The sequence below is a fragment of the Balaenoptera physalus genome (genome assembly GCF_965194825.1).
Source record: "Balaenoptera physalus genome assembly, chromosome: 16".
NCBI lineage: Eukaryota > Metazoa > Chordata > Mammalia > Artiodactyla > Balaenopteridae > Balaenoptera > Balaenoptera physalus.
In genome coordinates this window covers 10846941-10862223 of record NC_138898.1, presented here as the reverse complement: position 1 = coordinate 10862223, position 15283 = coordinate 10846941, and the positions used below count along the sequence as shown (strand labels likewise).

The 15283-nt window shown below is 53.4% G+C and overlaps 1 protein-coding gene across 4 annotated transcripts in view; it reads left to right on the top strand.

The window, feature by feature from the left end:
- The window catches only part of BCAS4 (breast carcinoma amplified sequence 4), a 59918-nt gene extending 51035 nt beyond the window's left edge, over positions 1 to 8883 (top strand). For 3 of the 4 annotated variants that reach the window (XM_082431763.1, XM_082431760.1, XM_082431762.1), the window contains one exon: positions 8327 to 8883. In XM_082431763.1, the coding sequence (XP_082287889.1) occupies positions 8327 to 8446 (120 nt within the window). In that variant the 3' untranslated portion in view covers positions 8447 to 8883. The remainder of the gene's footprint in view (positions 1 to 8326) is intronic. The other variant, XM_082431761.1, reaches the window with a different exon arrangement.
- Positions 8884 to 15283: the final 6400 nt, after the last annotated feature.

The window sequence follows — 15283 nt, the reverse complement described above, 5'->3', positions numbered from 1 at the left end:
GCAGCCTCCCGCTGCCACCGGCAGGCAGCCGAGGTGACCGGGCCGGCGGAGGCAGGGGCGGGAGGGCAGCTCCCGTGCAGCCACCGTGAGGCCGGCCAGCCCAGCCCTACGGGCGGGAGCGGGCATGCAGGGCTGCTTAAGAGAAGTGGGAGGGGCTCTGCTCCCAGCTGTCAGGGTGGAAGCCTGGGGGCCCTGGAGCAGACACAGACACTGCAGGCAGGGCAGGCAGGCGTGGTCTGAGGCGCAGAGAGCCTGTGAGGGGGACCGAGGAGGGAGGCCGGGACCCGCGGTGAAGGCCGTGCTGGCTGGCTGAGGTGGGGGCCGGTGCCAGGAGCTCAGAGGAGCCCGCTTGACTCCGTGTGACCCTGGGCACACGGCCTACGCTGTCCCCTCCGAGCCAGCTTTCCCCTCCACAAAACGGCCCCATTGCCATAGCTGCCTCCCGGGCCCTGGAGTGCACTGGAGGGGACCTCGGGTATAGGGCAGCAGCTGCTGGTCTCGGCAGCGGCCCAGGCTGGCTGTCCCCACCCCAGGGGGCCTGGGCCTCGGATGCGGGGCACCCAGCTCCTCGACAGCCCCACGGCGACGTGAGCCTGGAGCCGCTGCCAGCTCAGATGCCCGCGGGGCTCGGCAGGTCCTGCGGACAAGTGAGTCAGGCCTGGCGGGGACAGTGGCAAGCCTGACAGCACGTGCCCTGTGGAGAGGGGCCAGCTGGACGCACCCCGCAGGAATATGGGCCCAGTGCGGCCAGGTAGCTACACTGTTCAAGAGAAACAGGAACTTGATGTTTATTTGAACCATCCTGGTTCTTCCATGTTGGCAGGTAACTGGTTTTTAAATTTGCATAAGCCCATCCAGTCATGCCCGCGGGCCAGACGCTACCCAAAGGCTGCCCGTTTGTGATCTCTGAATAGGCTAAAGGGGGCGCTCCCGAGGGTCCCAAGGTTGGCAAGCAGACGCTGGAGGGACATCCCAGGTCCTGGGCGAGAGCTCAGCCCCCAGCCCCACTCAGCCCCAGGGCCACCTGTGTCCTGGCTCAGTGCTGGGGCAGGGCGGGCCTGGGTTTGAATTCAGCTCTGCCAGCTCCCAGTTGGGTGATCTTGGGCAAGTGTCTCTCTGAGCCTCAGTTTCCCCTTCTGGAAAATGGGAGTAGGGACATCTGCCTCTCTCAGCGGCTGTGGGCATGAATGGGCTGTGAGCCTGCAGGGCCCACCAACGGGCTGGGCACTCAAGAAGTGCTCACTACTCAGTCACTGTGGTTGAAGTGAGAGAGGCCGGGGGCTTGGTCTGTGCTGATGGACGGAGATGTTTCTTCTCTGTCTGCTTCCCCCCACCCCTCTGCCACCCAATAGAATTTTTTATTTTATAATTAGAGACAAGTTGCTATGATAATACAGAGAGTTCCCATATATCCCTCACCCAGTTTTCTGTATTGTTAACATCTTGTTTTACTGTGGTACGTTGTCACAGCTAAAGGACCCACTTTGGTACACGGCTATTAACTAACCTCTGCAGTTTATTCGGATTTCACTAGTTTTCCCCTAATGTCCTTTTCTGTTCCCTATTATATTTAGTCGTCAGGTCTCCTTAGCCACCTCTGGTTTATGACGGCTTCTCAAACTCTCCTTGTTTTTGATGACCTTGACAGTTTTGAGGATTATTGGTTAGGTATTTTGTACACTGTCCCTCAATTAGGGCTGATCTGATGTTTTTCTCGTGGTTAGACTGGGGTTATGGGTTTGGGGGAGGAAGACCACAGAGGTGAAGTGCCCTTCTCATCACATCAGATCCAGGGGACATGCTGTCAACATGACGTAGCGCTGATGATGTTGACCATGACCCTCTGGCCGAGGCAGTGTTTGCCAGGTGTCTCCACCAGGCTGTTACTCCCGCCTCCACCCCCGCCTCCCTACTCTACTTTGTGGAAGCAAGTCACCACGCGCAGCGCCCACTCAAGGGGAGTGGAGCTCCTGGAGGGGGCAATGCATACGTCAATTATTTGGAATTCCATTTTACCTTTTGGAACTATTTTGATATCTACAAGTTTTCACTTTTTTGGTGATCATTCCATTTCATCATACAGACAACCTGGGCTGAGTCCTGGCTCCACCCATTTACTACCTGTGCCACCTTGGGCAACTTGCTGTTAACTGGAGTGATGGTGAGAGTAATAGCATGTGTCCATCAGGCTGTGTTCGGTGGCATAACAGAAACCTGACTAAAGTGGTTTAACCAAATAGGGTTTGTGTTTTTCCCTCATGTGACAAGAAGTCCTGAGTGGCCAGTTGATTCTCCTGGCTACTGCCCTACCATCCTTAGCCGGTGGCTTCTGTCCTCATGGTCCCAAGGTGGATGCAGCACCTCCAGCATCACTGCTGTGCTCCAGGCAGGACTCCATGAAGTCGACGGTATTATCCTCATTTTACAGAGAGGAAAGTGAGGCTCAAGAGGATGAGAAACCTCTGTCTTGAAGGAGTGCTGTGAGGGTTAGAGATAATGTGTGTAACCTGGGCCACAAGAAGTGTAGTTGTTGTTTTCCCAGTAGGATGGGCCTCTCCCAAGTCCCCTGGGGCTGGAGGTGCCTGGTAACCTGGGGGATGAGGGTGAGTCTCTGGCTATCTGAGCTTCCACCCATGGTCAGCCTGAGGCCTCAGCCTCCCAGAGGATGACCCACACTTTGGAACCTCAGAACCTGGGCCACACGTGGGACAGCGGTGTGGCCTTTCTTTTGAGGTGGAGGATGCTTAGTGAGCCAGGACAGGCTGGAGTTGCAGTGATGACCCAAGAGCAGCCAACCAAGTAACACTCCGGCCTGGGGACAGTCAGCAAGGTGGGCCAGGTCCTAAATCCTGCAGCCTATGTCTGGTGACCTGTCACTTAGTGCCCACTTGCATGGGAGATACAGAGATGGGTTTGTCATTCCTGTTCTATTTAGGAAGTAGAGTTAATTCTGGGGCAAACTGAAAAAACCAAGTCTGGCCTGCCCCCATCTTTGTAAATAAAGTTTTATTGGCACGCAGCCATGCCATTACTTTACACGTTGCCTATGGCTGCTTTGGTGCTGGGAGGGCAGAGCTGAGTAGCTGTGACAGAGACTATGGGGCTTACAAATATTTACCATCTGGCCCTTTGCAGAACAAGTGTGCTGACCCTGGCCTGAACAGAAAGCAGTTCAGGGAGATTGGGATTGACATATATACACTAATATGTATAAAATAGATAACTAATAAGAACCTGCTGTATAAAAATAAATAAGTAAAATTAAGGAAAAAAAAAGAAAGAAAGCAGTCCAGGATCCGGAATATGCAGCTGGGGCTTCCAAGAGGGAGATACGAGGCGGGCTAGGACTCACGAGGGGCTGTGGGGGATTTCTGGGAGCAGGAGAGGGCAGATGGCACAGGCCCTGAGGCGGGTGGGCTGGGCTTCAGCAGACAGTGATCCAACTGGGGGGCTTCAGAGGAGAGGCCCTGAAGCCAGGCTGGCCCGAGGCTCCCCCTTGCCACGTGCTTCAGCAGCCATCTGGGGGCTTTGTCAGGAAAGGAGCTGCTTGGTGGTGCAGACAGCCCAGAGGGCCAACCCCGAGGCATCCACCACCGGAAGCAGCAGGTTCCAGAAAGGTGACGTGGCCCCGTGGGCCCTGGGGCGCACAGGGGGGCACCCGCGGCTCCTCTGCCCAGCCACCGGGAGCTTCCAGATCATCTGATTTTCCAAGGGCAGCTAGCTGGCAGTCTGGTTTTCCTGAGAAATCTCCTGACTTTTTACATGTTTGCAGTTAATTCCAGTTTTTAAAAATCATGCAGCCGACCAAGCACACACATGCATCTGGTGTGTGGGCTGCAGGTTTGGGAACTCGGGGGTCCTGGGTGGAAGTGAGGAAGATGTGGGGGGCTGTGTAGACCCAGGAGAGCACGCCAGGCCCTGCACCCCAGCTCCAGAGGCCCTCCTCCAGCTGGGAGCTCTGGCTGGTGGGGGGGGGGTGGGGGACTGGGAGGGAGGGCGGCAGAGCCCTGGACCTGTGGTGTCAGGTTTCTGTGCCTCCCATCCAGTCCCCGCTGGTGGAACCTTCCCGCCTGCAGGCGAGGGTGGGAGCCTGGAGCAAGCGCCGCCAGGGAGTTGGACGGTCCTCCTGGCTTACCTGGCCGCCCCTGGAGAAGAATCTCAGTACCAGCTGCAGGTGAGGGGTGGAAGGGGGAGCTCTCTGAAGTCCCTTCTGAGATTCTCCAGGATTTGGGTTCGAGGCAGGAGCCCAGCAGGGCGATGGGCAGGGGCTGGACCTGGAGCCAGAGAGGCCTGAGCGGACCCCGGCTCTGTGGTTCCCTGACCCCTGTGACCTCTGAGATGGGGACCACTCCTCCTGTTGCAGGTCATCCTCAGAATCCAAGAGAAAATGGGTGTGAAAGGGCTGGGTTTCCTTGGCGTCCTGGGGTGCCTGCGACTGGGGCCTGCTCACCCTGACGACATCTGGAACCTCTGGCTGTATTTAACCTCACACGCCAGCCCTCACCTGCTGATTCCGCCACTGGTTTCCAAGAGCTTGTCCGCACTACTGTGGATTTATTCTTTGCTTTAGGCAGGAGGCTTGGTTGCAAGTGACAACAGCCCAGGTCACCTTGGCTTAAGCAAAGAAGAGAATCCCGTGGTCTCATGAACAGGAAAGGTCCCAAGGTGACACTAACCTCAGGCAAAATTTGATTCAGGTGCTCAAATGATACTGTCAGGACTCTGTGTTGCTTCACCCCCAACTCGGCTTCCTTGTGTTGACTTCACTCTCAGGCAGGCCCCTCAGTGTAACAGAAGTGACTGTCAGGCTCACGGCGCGTCCTCACTGGAACCTGGGAAGGGGGGACGGGGGCAGGAAGCAGCCCTGTCCCAAGAGCCAGAGTCCCAAGGCTGCTTCTCATTGGGTGAGCTGGGGTCACCTGCTCACTCCTGGACCAATCACGGCCCAGGTGGGTCAGGCCTCCTCTCACTCATCCTTCAGCTGTGGAGGTGGGCAGAGCAGCTCCGCTGGGGAGCTGGCAGCAGTGATCCCACGAGACGGTCAAGATGCTGATACCAGAATGGGACGTGGAGGCTGCACAGGCCAAAATAACATCCCACGCCCTTCCCATGCCCACCCGCTCTCCAAGAGCAGCATTTGGGGCTGAAGTGGCCACATTCGGAGCCCCCTGGCTCAGCTCAGGGCCCCCTTCCTGGCTGACTGCAGGCCCAGATCTCCAATGAGCTGTGTCACTTTCCCACAAATTTTCCACGTGCCCCAAGATGTTGGCAGGGGCTTGGTCCAGGGCCAGCATAGAGCTGCACCAGCCTCCACGGCCTTCCTCGCCACCTTCCCGGCTGGGGGCCCCTTTGAAAAGGGAAGCAAGCTTGTTTGGAATGGCTCATTCTCGTGAGCCCCTGTGGGGTCCCGGTGAGCACGCGCAGCCGCTGTCTAATAATCCACGGTGCCGCCTGGCTGGGCGCTGGCAGGAGGCTCACCCCTCCCTGCGCCCCCCTTCTCCTTGCTTTCTGAGTGCAGGAAGGACGTTTCCACTCCATCACCAGCAAAGATGCCACCACTGCTTGCATTAGATCTCGCTGGAACTCAAGATACGATTATATCTAAAGCTGCTAAGGAGTCTCTTAGGATTACTTCTCCTTGGTTCCTTCATAATTATATTGATTTTCTCCTTTTTTGGAAGACTGTCTCCTTCAGGGAGGAGGCAGAAGCCCCATCCCTGTTGGCAGAACCATTTGAGAAAGAACAGGGTGTCCAGAGGCCCAGGATCTCCAGGAGAGGGACATCAGCTCTGGCCCGGCCTGGCCACTCACCCTTGGGGCCCATGAGGCCTTGCCTGGGTCCTGAGATCAGGAGAGAAAGGAACCTGTCTTTTCAGGATCACCAAGTGCACTTTGGCCCCCAGGCCATGTGTCAGGACAAGTGAGCTGGTCTTTGAACTGTCATTACTTGAATGTTGCATTTTCTAGATACTACAACGGCCAGTTCTCAGGAGGAACGGGGTGATGATATTCTAAAACGATGGCTTATCCACAGACTGCATCCCTCAGGCTGTGAAATGCATCTTGGGGCTCATTTCCCCGTTGTGTTTTGGTCACGGCGCTGTCAGAGGACTCAAGTCCAGCCCACAGGGGTGGGTGGCAGCCCCGGGAAGGTGCAGGGAGAAGGGGGGACAAACACGTCCCAAGTATCCCCCAAGCGGGCTGAGCCAAGAGTGGCTGACCCGGGGTTGACTGGTTGAATGTTCCCTGTGCCCTTTTGTGAAGCAGACCCTTGGCCAAGGTGAATTGTTCGTCCTGGCTTTCCAGATGTGGGTGGAGACTCAGGGAGGTAAGCGGTCCCCAGACACCCGAGTGCGGTCCACCTTATCTGAAGCCCTTTGGTGGTTTCCTTCTGCAGCAGAGGGTGGGCTGGGGGGTGGGGTAGTTCAGGGCTTCGGGGCTCAGACATTAGAATCTGTTCACTCTCACCCCAAATCCAGCCACTCTCACCTTTAAGGAATGCCTACCTGCAACAGCTTCCACTCTGGTCCCCTGTTTCCCCTACAGTCTAGTCTCTGCTCTTTCTAAAACACTTATCACACACACACACACACACACATATACACACTTTCTCTCTCTCTCTCCCTCTCTCTCTGTCCCTGGTCTCTTAGGATAAAGTTCTTAGCTCAGCCTCCAGGAGCCCACATCATCTGGCCCTGCTTTGCAGCGTCATCCCTGTCTACACTCTGACCCGGCCCGACTCCAGACTGAGCTGCTTCAGTGCCCGCGGCCCAGCACACCACTCAGCGCTGCGCACAGGGCGTCCGCAGCCTGGACCACTGCACCTCCCGCTACCCCTCCACGCAGCCCCTCCGGCCGGGGGGCTGGGGTCCTAGGTGCTTAGCCTCTGGGTACCTCCTGATCCCTCCAGGATGAGATGGGCCTCTTCTGGGTTCCAAGGGCCTTGGTGCCTCATTGCACGTTGGTGGTGTTTTCCTATTGGTTCCTTTGTCTCCAGATAGACAGGGAGCCCCATGATGGCTGGGGATGCGTCTAGTTCACAGCTGTGCCCTCAGCCGGCCCTGGGCACTCAGTGAGGTAGTGGTTGAGTGGACAGATGCTCGGACAGGTGGGAGGTGGGTAAGCCACCTCCCGGAGCGTGGTCTCCCCCAACCACCCACGAAGTGGGGGATGGTCACGGTGTCACTGTGGGGAACAAGCATGGGGGTGGGTAAGTACACACCCAGTGCAGCGCAGAGCTCGTGGACGGGCTGGGCTTTGGGGGAGCTGTTATTAACTACGGGCTAGAGCCACACACCTGTGCGCTGGCACCTGTGACTGCAGCTGAAGGCTGGGGCAGAGCTAGCTCTGGGCTGAGTGGGCAGAGGTGGCCTGGAGATCAAACAGTAGACGGAGCTGCGGGGGGAGGGCGGGAAGGGTGGTGAGAGGGACCCCAGGTGGAGACGTGCAGAGCCCTCCGCCCTCTGCACCCCTGGAGCCCCACACCCCTGCCCATCTCCCTGCTGGTCCGCCCCGGAGCCTAGCAGACCCTCCCTCCTCTGAGCAGGTCACAGTTATTGGGATCGGCCCTGGCTCTACGTGAGAATCACCTGAGAGCTTTGAAATACCCCGATGCCCAGGCCTCACCCCAGACCAACGACATCAGACTCTGGGGGCGGAGCCTGGGCATAAGCATTCCATAACTCTCCCAGGAGGTTCCCTGTGCAGTCACATTTGAGAAGCACTGTTTGAGGCAGTCCTCTGTAAAACTGGTTTGACCTCGAGATGCCTGTGTAACCCTGGGTTACTAGAGCTTGGGGAGGGTTGCTTGATGTAAAATCTCCCCTCCCTAACCTCCCTGCAACAAAAATCCACACCAGAAATAAGTAAGCACTTCTTAAAATGGTTCAATTTAAAAAAAAAAAGTAACACATGCATATGGCCCAGCCTTCAGGCAGCACAGATGCGTGCACTTTCAAAGAAGCAGCGGCCCGACCCCAGCTTTCCCAGGGCCTGGCCCGCGGCGCTCTCTCGGCTCGCGGCCCTTCCTGGCACGCGGTGGCGTGAGGTACACCTGGCTTTCTCAGTCATCCCCCCTCAGAGCCCGGTTCTCTCTAATGCTGCGGAGGGCTCCGTGGACACGGACCAACCCTGCCGACCTAGCTCCCCATCAAGTTTCAAATGGGCCGGCTTTGGCTGTCACAGGCAGTGTCACCAAAGAATCATGGAGTCTTTGGTCACCTGGACTATTCTCCCTGCAGGATGAACTCCTGCAACTGGAGTTCTTGGGTCTCAGAACAAGTGGCTTCACGAGGCTGATGGGGCACCTGGTTTTCTGTCATTCCAGAAGCTGTGGACGCCGGCGGCCCCGACCTTCGAGCTGCCCGCGTTGTACAGAACCGAGGACTATTTTCCTGTGGACGCCGGGGAGGCAACGCGCCGAGCCCCCAGCTGCCAAAGGCTGTGAGCCCCGCGGTCCTGCCATCAGGGACGTCGGGAAGTGACATCTGTGTGCCGAGCAGATTGTTTGTTTTGTTTTGTTTTGTTTTATTGTTGTGGATGCGTTTTCTGAATTTCCCCCCTTGCTTCACGTGGGCCCACAGGGTTTGGAGAAGCATTTAGAACCCACAGGTGGGCAGTGCCTCAGAGATGAGCTGGAGAAGGCCTTCTCCACCGGCGTTTGTCCTGCCTGGTGTTCTGGACGAGGTGGTCACCCCGGGGGACGGGCTGTGGGGCCTTGGATTTCCCTTTGCCTTGGAAGGGCTTTGCACGGGAGTTGTGAGGGGCTCACGCGGTGCCCCCAGGGTGCGTGGCTCCAGGTCCACGCGTGTCGGCCGGTTTGTGTGAACCCCAGTGCCCACTGGCCCTGTGAACCGTCTCAATAAAGGTGTCCAGGTCGCCCGGAGGTAAATGTTTCCTTGATGGGCGCTCCTGCCCCTGGCTCAGGCCTGATCCTCAGAATCTGCTTATTAGGAAGCCCCTCGCCTGAGGGGAGGGTCGGCTCTGGCCTTCAGATTCCCAGCAGAATGCAGAGATCATTCAGATTTCCTGGAGTCTTCCAAGGTGTGTTTGCTTTAATTTCTTCTCATGTGGATGAGTTTCCTGCTCTGATTCGTCACTTCGTGATGGAGATTTCTAGTTTGTGGAATCCCTCCCAGAGCCAAGAACACACACACACACACACACACACACACACACACACACACACACACACACACACACACACACACACACACACACACACACACACACACACACACACACACACACACACACACACACACACACACACACACACACACACACACACACACACACACACACACACACACACACACCCCTGTATTGCAGACCAGCGTTTGAATTTCAAGGAAATCTGACATCATGAATCAAGTGAGATAGTGGTAGCAAAGCAAAAAAAGAGTTGAGTCTTGACAATTTTGGAACAATTTTTTAAAAATTTTATTTATTTTTGGCTGCGTTGGGTCTTCGTTGTTGCGCGTGGGCTTTCTCTAGTTGCGGCGAGCGGGGGCTCCTCTTCCATGCGGTGCGCGGGCTTCTCATTGCGGTGGCTTCTCTTGTTGCAGAGCACGGGCTCTAGGCGCGTGGGCTCAGTAGTTGCAGCACGCGGGCTCAGTAGTTGTGGCTCGCGGGCTCTAGAGCACAAGCTCAATAGTTGTGGCGCACGGGCTTAGGTGCTCCGCGGCATGTGGGATCTTCCCGGACCAGGGCTCAAACCCGTGTCCCCTGCATTGGCAGGCAGATTCTTAACCACTGCACCACCAGGGCAGTCCCTTAGGACAATTTTTTGAACTAAAAGATATAAGTGAACCCCTTGTTTCAAGTACAGCCAGCGTTTTGCGGAGATAATTGTTGTAAACATAATTTTTTATTTAAAAATGTCAGGATGTTATTTTAAATTATTGAAGTAAAAGTTACTTCATATGGAAAGGTGCACCTAAGTGTATGGGTCGCTGAATTTTCACACACTGAACACATCTGCTTAACCCTCACCCTGATCTAGAAACACACAAGCATCATCAGCACCCAGAAGCCCCCTCGTTCTCCCTTCCAGCCAGTGCCCCACCCCCATCCAAGCTAACACTACCCTGACATCTCACAGCGCGGACGGTGCTGGTGTTGCCGGCTTCTGTACCTTGTAACTGGAGGCGGAGTGGCGTGTGTACACTCAGCGTGTCGGCTTTATGCCTGGCTCCCCCGGCGAACACTGAGCCTGTGGCGGCATCCCAGTGGCTGCTGACCGTTCATTGTCACGGCCGTGTTGTATTGATAGGGACTGTTTTTAACGAAGGAAGCTTAGATCTTTCCCGTGCCCTGGTCTGCTCAGGGAGAGCAGAGATTCAATGGAATGTTCCTTTTTCAGACAAGTGGTGAGGACACCAATTTCTGGAAAACCGGGTGTATGTTGATTGCTGAAGACGTCCAGGCTTCTTTCTCCTTCCAGAGGCCGAACCAAAGGTCCGGGAGAGGTGAACGGGATGTCACAGGATTAAGCCACAGCAACGGAGGTGTCCTAAAATAGAGACCACAGGACCGTGACTAAGAGCTTATAGGCTGAGAGGTCAGCCTGCCTGGGTGGCGCCATCATCTCCTGCACATCTCAGCTGTGTGGCCCTGGGTTAGTTGCTTACCTTCTCTGAGACCAGCCTCAGTAAGATCTTCCACAGTAAGATACAGAGAATAATGGCACCTGCCTGTTGGGGTGTACTGAGGAGGAAATGCAATGACCTGTGTCAGGGCCCGGCGATGGGCACTGGGTAACAGGTGGCTGTGATGGCGATCGGGCTGGGTGGGGGAAAGGCCCACTGTCCTGCGTTTCTCAGTTGGCTCGTGGCATCCAAGAGCCTCAGCAGTGAGTGGCTTAGGAACTGCCTTACATTTCAGAGTAAGAACGAGTTACGGGAGAGTGAGAGCTGCCAGAGTCAGGCTCGCACTCTCTGGTTTTGCTGTCCTGGGACTCTTTTGGGGACACCCCCCCCACAAGGCAGCGAGGAGGGGTAAGGTTGTATGACAACATCTATGGGGAAAAGGTGACTAATGAGCTAGAATTGTCCTTTCCAAGTTTCCTGGAGTTGCAGTGCCAAACAATGAACTTTTAGGGACACTTGGAGACACTTAAGGGGAGGGAAAGCCAGGACACAGAGCCTGCCAGGAATTCCTGGCCTCAGTCCTCTGAGCTTCTGGTGCTCTGTCCTGGTGCCCGGTGACCTGACGGGCGTCCCCCTTCAGAGCAAGTGTCGGATGTGTCTCCTAGCAAGTCAGTGAAAGCCTTGGTGCTGACTTGAGAGGGTCAGACCCAAAGCCCACGGCAAGGGTCACTTTGCAGCCTACGAAAGGGTGATCGTTTTCTTTCTCTTTTTCTTTCATTGGTGGCTGTTTTTGGACAGGGCCGCCAGGGTATAGGCCATTGCAAGTCTTCATAAGAGCAAGGCCCTTTGGTCGATCATTCCCACTTTCCCCGTGGATGTGAACTTCACGTCTGTTCAAAGCAAGAGGTTTCAAGACAGTGGCCCACAGGTTGGCAGAACTGTATGGTTTGCCCTGAACTGTTTTAAAATTGTTTTCATGTTGAGACAACTGGGTAACCATCTGGAAAAAATAAAGTGAGTTCCATACCTCATTCTGTACACCAGGAACGGTTCCAAAATTCCAAATGGATTAAGGAGGAGTTAAATGTGTAAAATGAATTTATAGAATAAGGAGGCAGAAACATTGGAGAGTCATAAAAAAAATCCAGAAGCCATAAAAGATGAAGAATTGGATTATATTAAAAAATTTAAAATCCTCTGCATGGCAAAAACAAACAAAATTCAACTGAAAAAAAAAAAATCTTAATACAGAACGACAAAATCCTAAGCAAATTCAAAAGACAAATGACCAAAAAAGACAAATGACAAACTGGGAAAATATATTTGCAGCTTGTATTACAAAGGGATAATCTCCCTAATATATAAATATCTCCTACAAATAAATAAGAGGAAAACCCCCAGAAAAATGGCAAAGGTTATGAATAGGTATTTCACAGAAAAGAGAATGCAAAAGGCATTTTAAAGATATGAAAATATACTCAACCTCAATCTGTAAGTATAAAGAATATTGAAATTAGTTTTCACTTATGCAGGCAAAAATAAAACGTTTTTGATGACACTGTTGGTGAAATTTTGAAGAAATGTGCATTCTCATACATTGGTGGTGGGACATGATTCTCATGGAGGTCCATGGGCAGTACCTATCAAAATTAGAAATGTATATACCCTTAGACCCCTAGGGCCCAATTCTGCCCCTAGGGGTCTAGCCTCCCAATATACACACACAAGAGAAACAATAAATGCAAAAGTTTATTCACTGCTCATTGAAACAGCAAAAGATTGGAAAGAACCTAAGTATCCATCAGTTAGGGATTGGTTCAGTTACAGAACCTCCATGCATGCGTGAATGGGTGGAATCCCATGAAGATGTAAAAATGGATTCGGAGTTCTTTATGACTTGGTATGGAGATATCACAAAAGCCAAAGTGGAGGAAAAAAAAAAGGTACCTGATATGCTACCATCTGTGTGAGAAAGAAAAGCATTCAAGTTCTCTGGGAGGATAAGCAAATATTTGAGAATGGTGAATATCTGTTGTGGGTGAGAAGCGGACTTTCCATTTTATTTTATTTATTTATTTATTTTTTCAAAATTTATTTATTTATTTATTTATTTTTGGCTGTGTTGGGTCTTCGTTTCTGTGCGAGGGCTTTCTCTAGTTGCGGCAAGCGGGGGCCACTCTTCATCGCGGTGCGCGGGCCTCTCCTGTTGCGGAGCACAGGCTCCAGACGCGCAGGCTCAGTAGTTGTGGCTCACAGGCCTAGTTGCTCCGTGGCATGTGGGATCTTCCCAGACCAGGGCTTGAACCCGTGTCCCCTGCATTAGCAGGCAGACTCTCAACCACTGCGCCACCAGGGAAGCCCCCATTTTATTTTAAACTTTTGATATTTTGGTGTTTCCCTATTCAAAAAATTCAATTAAAATCAGTTGCCAGCAATTAAAAATCAGGACAGTTCACATTAAGAACTGGATTTCCAGCTTCTCTTCAAAAACTAAAACAAGGCAATATGGGGCTCATATTCTTGCAAGACAACAACGAGCCAAAGCTGAGTCCCTTTAGCAGGGCCGCGCTCTCCGGGTCTCTCTTGTATCTAAGTTATCTCACTGATTTCGTTACTGCCTGGCCCCACAGGTATTTGCATTTGCAGAAGTCCTCAACAAAATAGCGGCAGACTGAATCCAGAAATATATAAAAAGGATTACACACCATGACCAAGTGGGCTGTCTCCTAGGAATGCAAGGTTGGTTTAACACCTTAAAATCAATCAGTGCAACACACTTGGATTAATAAAAGTAAAAAACCCCACATGGTTCATCTCAAGAGATGCAGAAAAAAGCACTTGACAAAATCCAACATCCATTCATGATAAAAGCTCTCCTTCTTGGGGTGGAAAGGAGAGTTCTCAGAGAAGAGGTTAGAAGCTAGGCAGACACCCCTAAAGGGGTCTTGTTCCAGGATTACCAGTTCTCTCGAGATGACCTGTTGACCCAGGCACCTGGAGACATCAAGGCATTTCCTTCCCATCTTAAAGCAAAATCCTGCTTTGTCTTTTTTTTTTAAAATAAATTTATTTATTTTATTTATTTTTATTTTTGGCCGTGTTGGGTCTCCGTCACTGTGCGTGGGCTTTCTCTGGTGGCGAGCGGGGGCTCCTCTTCCATGCGGTGCGCGGGCTTCTCATTGCAGTGGCTTCTTTTGTTGTGGAGCATGGGCTCTAGGTGCGCGGGCTTCAGTAGTTGCAGCATGCAGGCTCAGTAGTTGTGGCTCGCGGGCTCTAGAGCGCAGGCTCAGTAGTTGTGGCGCACGGGCTTAGTTGCTCCGTGGCATGTGAGATCTTCCCGGACCAGGGCTCGAACCCGTGTCCCCTGCATTGGCAGGCGGATTCTTAACCACTGCGCCACCAGGGAAGCCCCCCGCTTTGTCTTATGGTCAAGAGCACAACCATCTTTGGGTTTGAAAGAATTCAAAGCAATTCTGACTCGGAGCAGCTGTCACAGAATTTCCTCTGTGAGGCCTGTGTGCTCGCTGTAGATTTAAAAGCATCAAAATTCTTATCGGTAAGCACCAGCTGGGTGCATTTTAGGCTTGCAAGCAGCTGGGGAAGGGCAGTGGTCTGAGGCTTATTTCTGCCTTCTTTGTGGGGACTTCTGGCGAGCGTGCTTTGCTGGCTGCCTGGGCTGCTGAGGTGGAGGAAGGAGTACGGAGCCGACTGCAGTGGGCAGGTGTACTTGGTCTGGATAATCACATGATTCCCTCAGAGAACCAAACCAGGCAAGCCTGACTCTGCTGGAGGTCGGCCCCTCAACCGGAAGGACTTTCTCATTGGGTCTTCCAGGGAGCAGTTCCGTCATAAATGTAGCATTCAGCGTTTCGCCAGCAAGGCTCTTCTGGGAGAGCCACGCCCGAGGCGCAGGAGAGGGAGGAGACCTGGGGGAGCGCCCTGGACAATGAGGTTTGTGCTTTTCTTTTGTTGGCACCAGGACTGGGAGTGTTTGCAGCGGTGACCCCACCAGGGTGACCCGTGTAGGCCCACCGTCTCATCATTGCTCCTGGGGAACCGGCGAGACATCAGGGCATTAGCTTACACGTGTAACATTGTTTTCTACACACAAGTTGCGTCTCTGGGTGTAGAGATGGGGGTTCTTAGGCTGTCCGGCAAGTGCGTGTTTGTTGAATGGAGAGAAATAGAATAAACGGTCTTAAACAGGAGACCACTGGTAGCAAATACATGAATCAGGGGAAGGCTCACGCTGTAGCCTTGGTCCCTTGCGTCTTTAGAACGGTGGTTCTCAGGTTTGCCTGGGAACCACATTGGAGTCAGCTGGGCCACAGCTCAGACCAATTGCATCAGAATCTCTGGGGGAGGGTCCCCAGCATCTCTAAGTGTTAAAAATCCGCAGGTGATTTCAAGATGCAGCCAGGTCTGGGAATCCGTGCTTTGGAAGAGTAGCAGTTAAGAGATTTTTCAAGGAGGTTTCCTTTGAAGAGTGTGGAGGCCCCAGTATCCGTCTCACACCCTCCTGAGTGTAGTGGGTAGAATCGGGCTTGAGTTGGTTTCTGGTTTGGGTTGAATTGATTCCACCCTAGCTCCAGAGATTGGTATTGCCTGATCTAAGCCCATCGAGGTAATCCTAGCTCACAGTGACTCACCGAGGCTTAGGTCTGGCCTAAGCCTACCAGCCACAGAAACTGGTT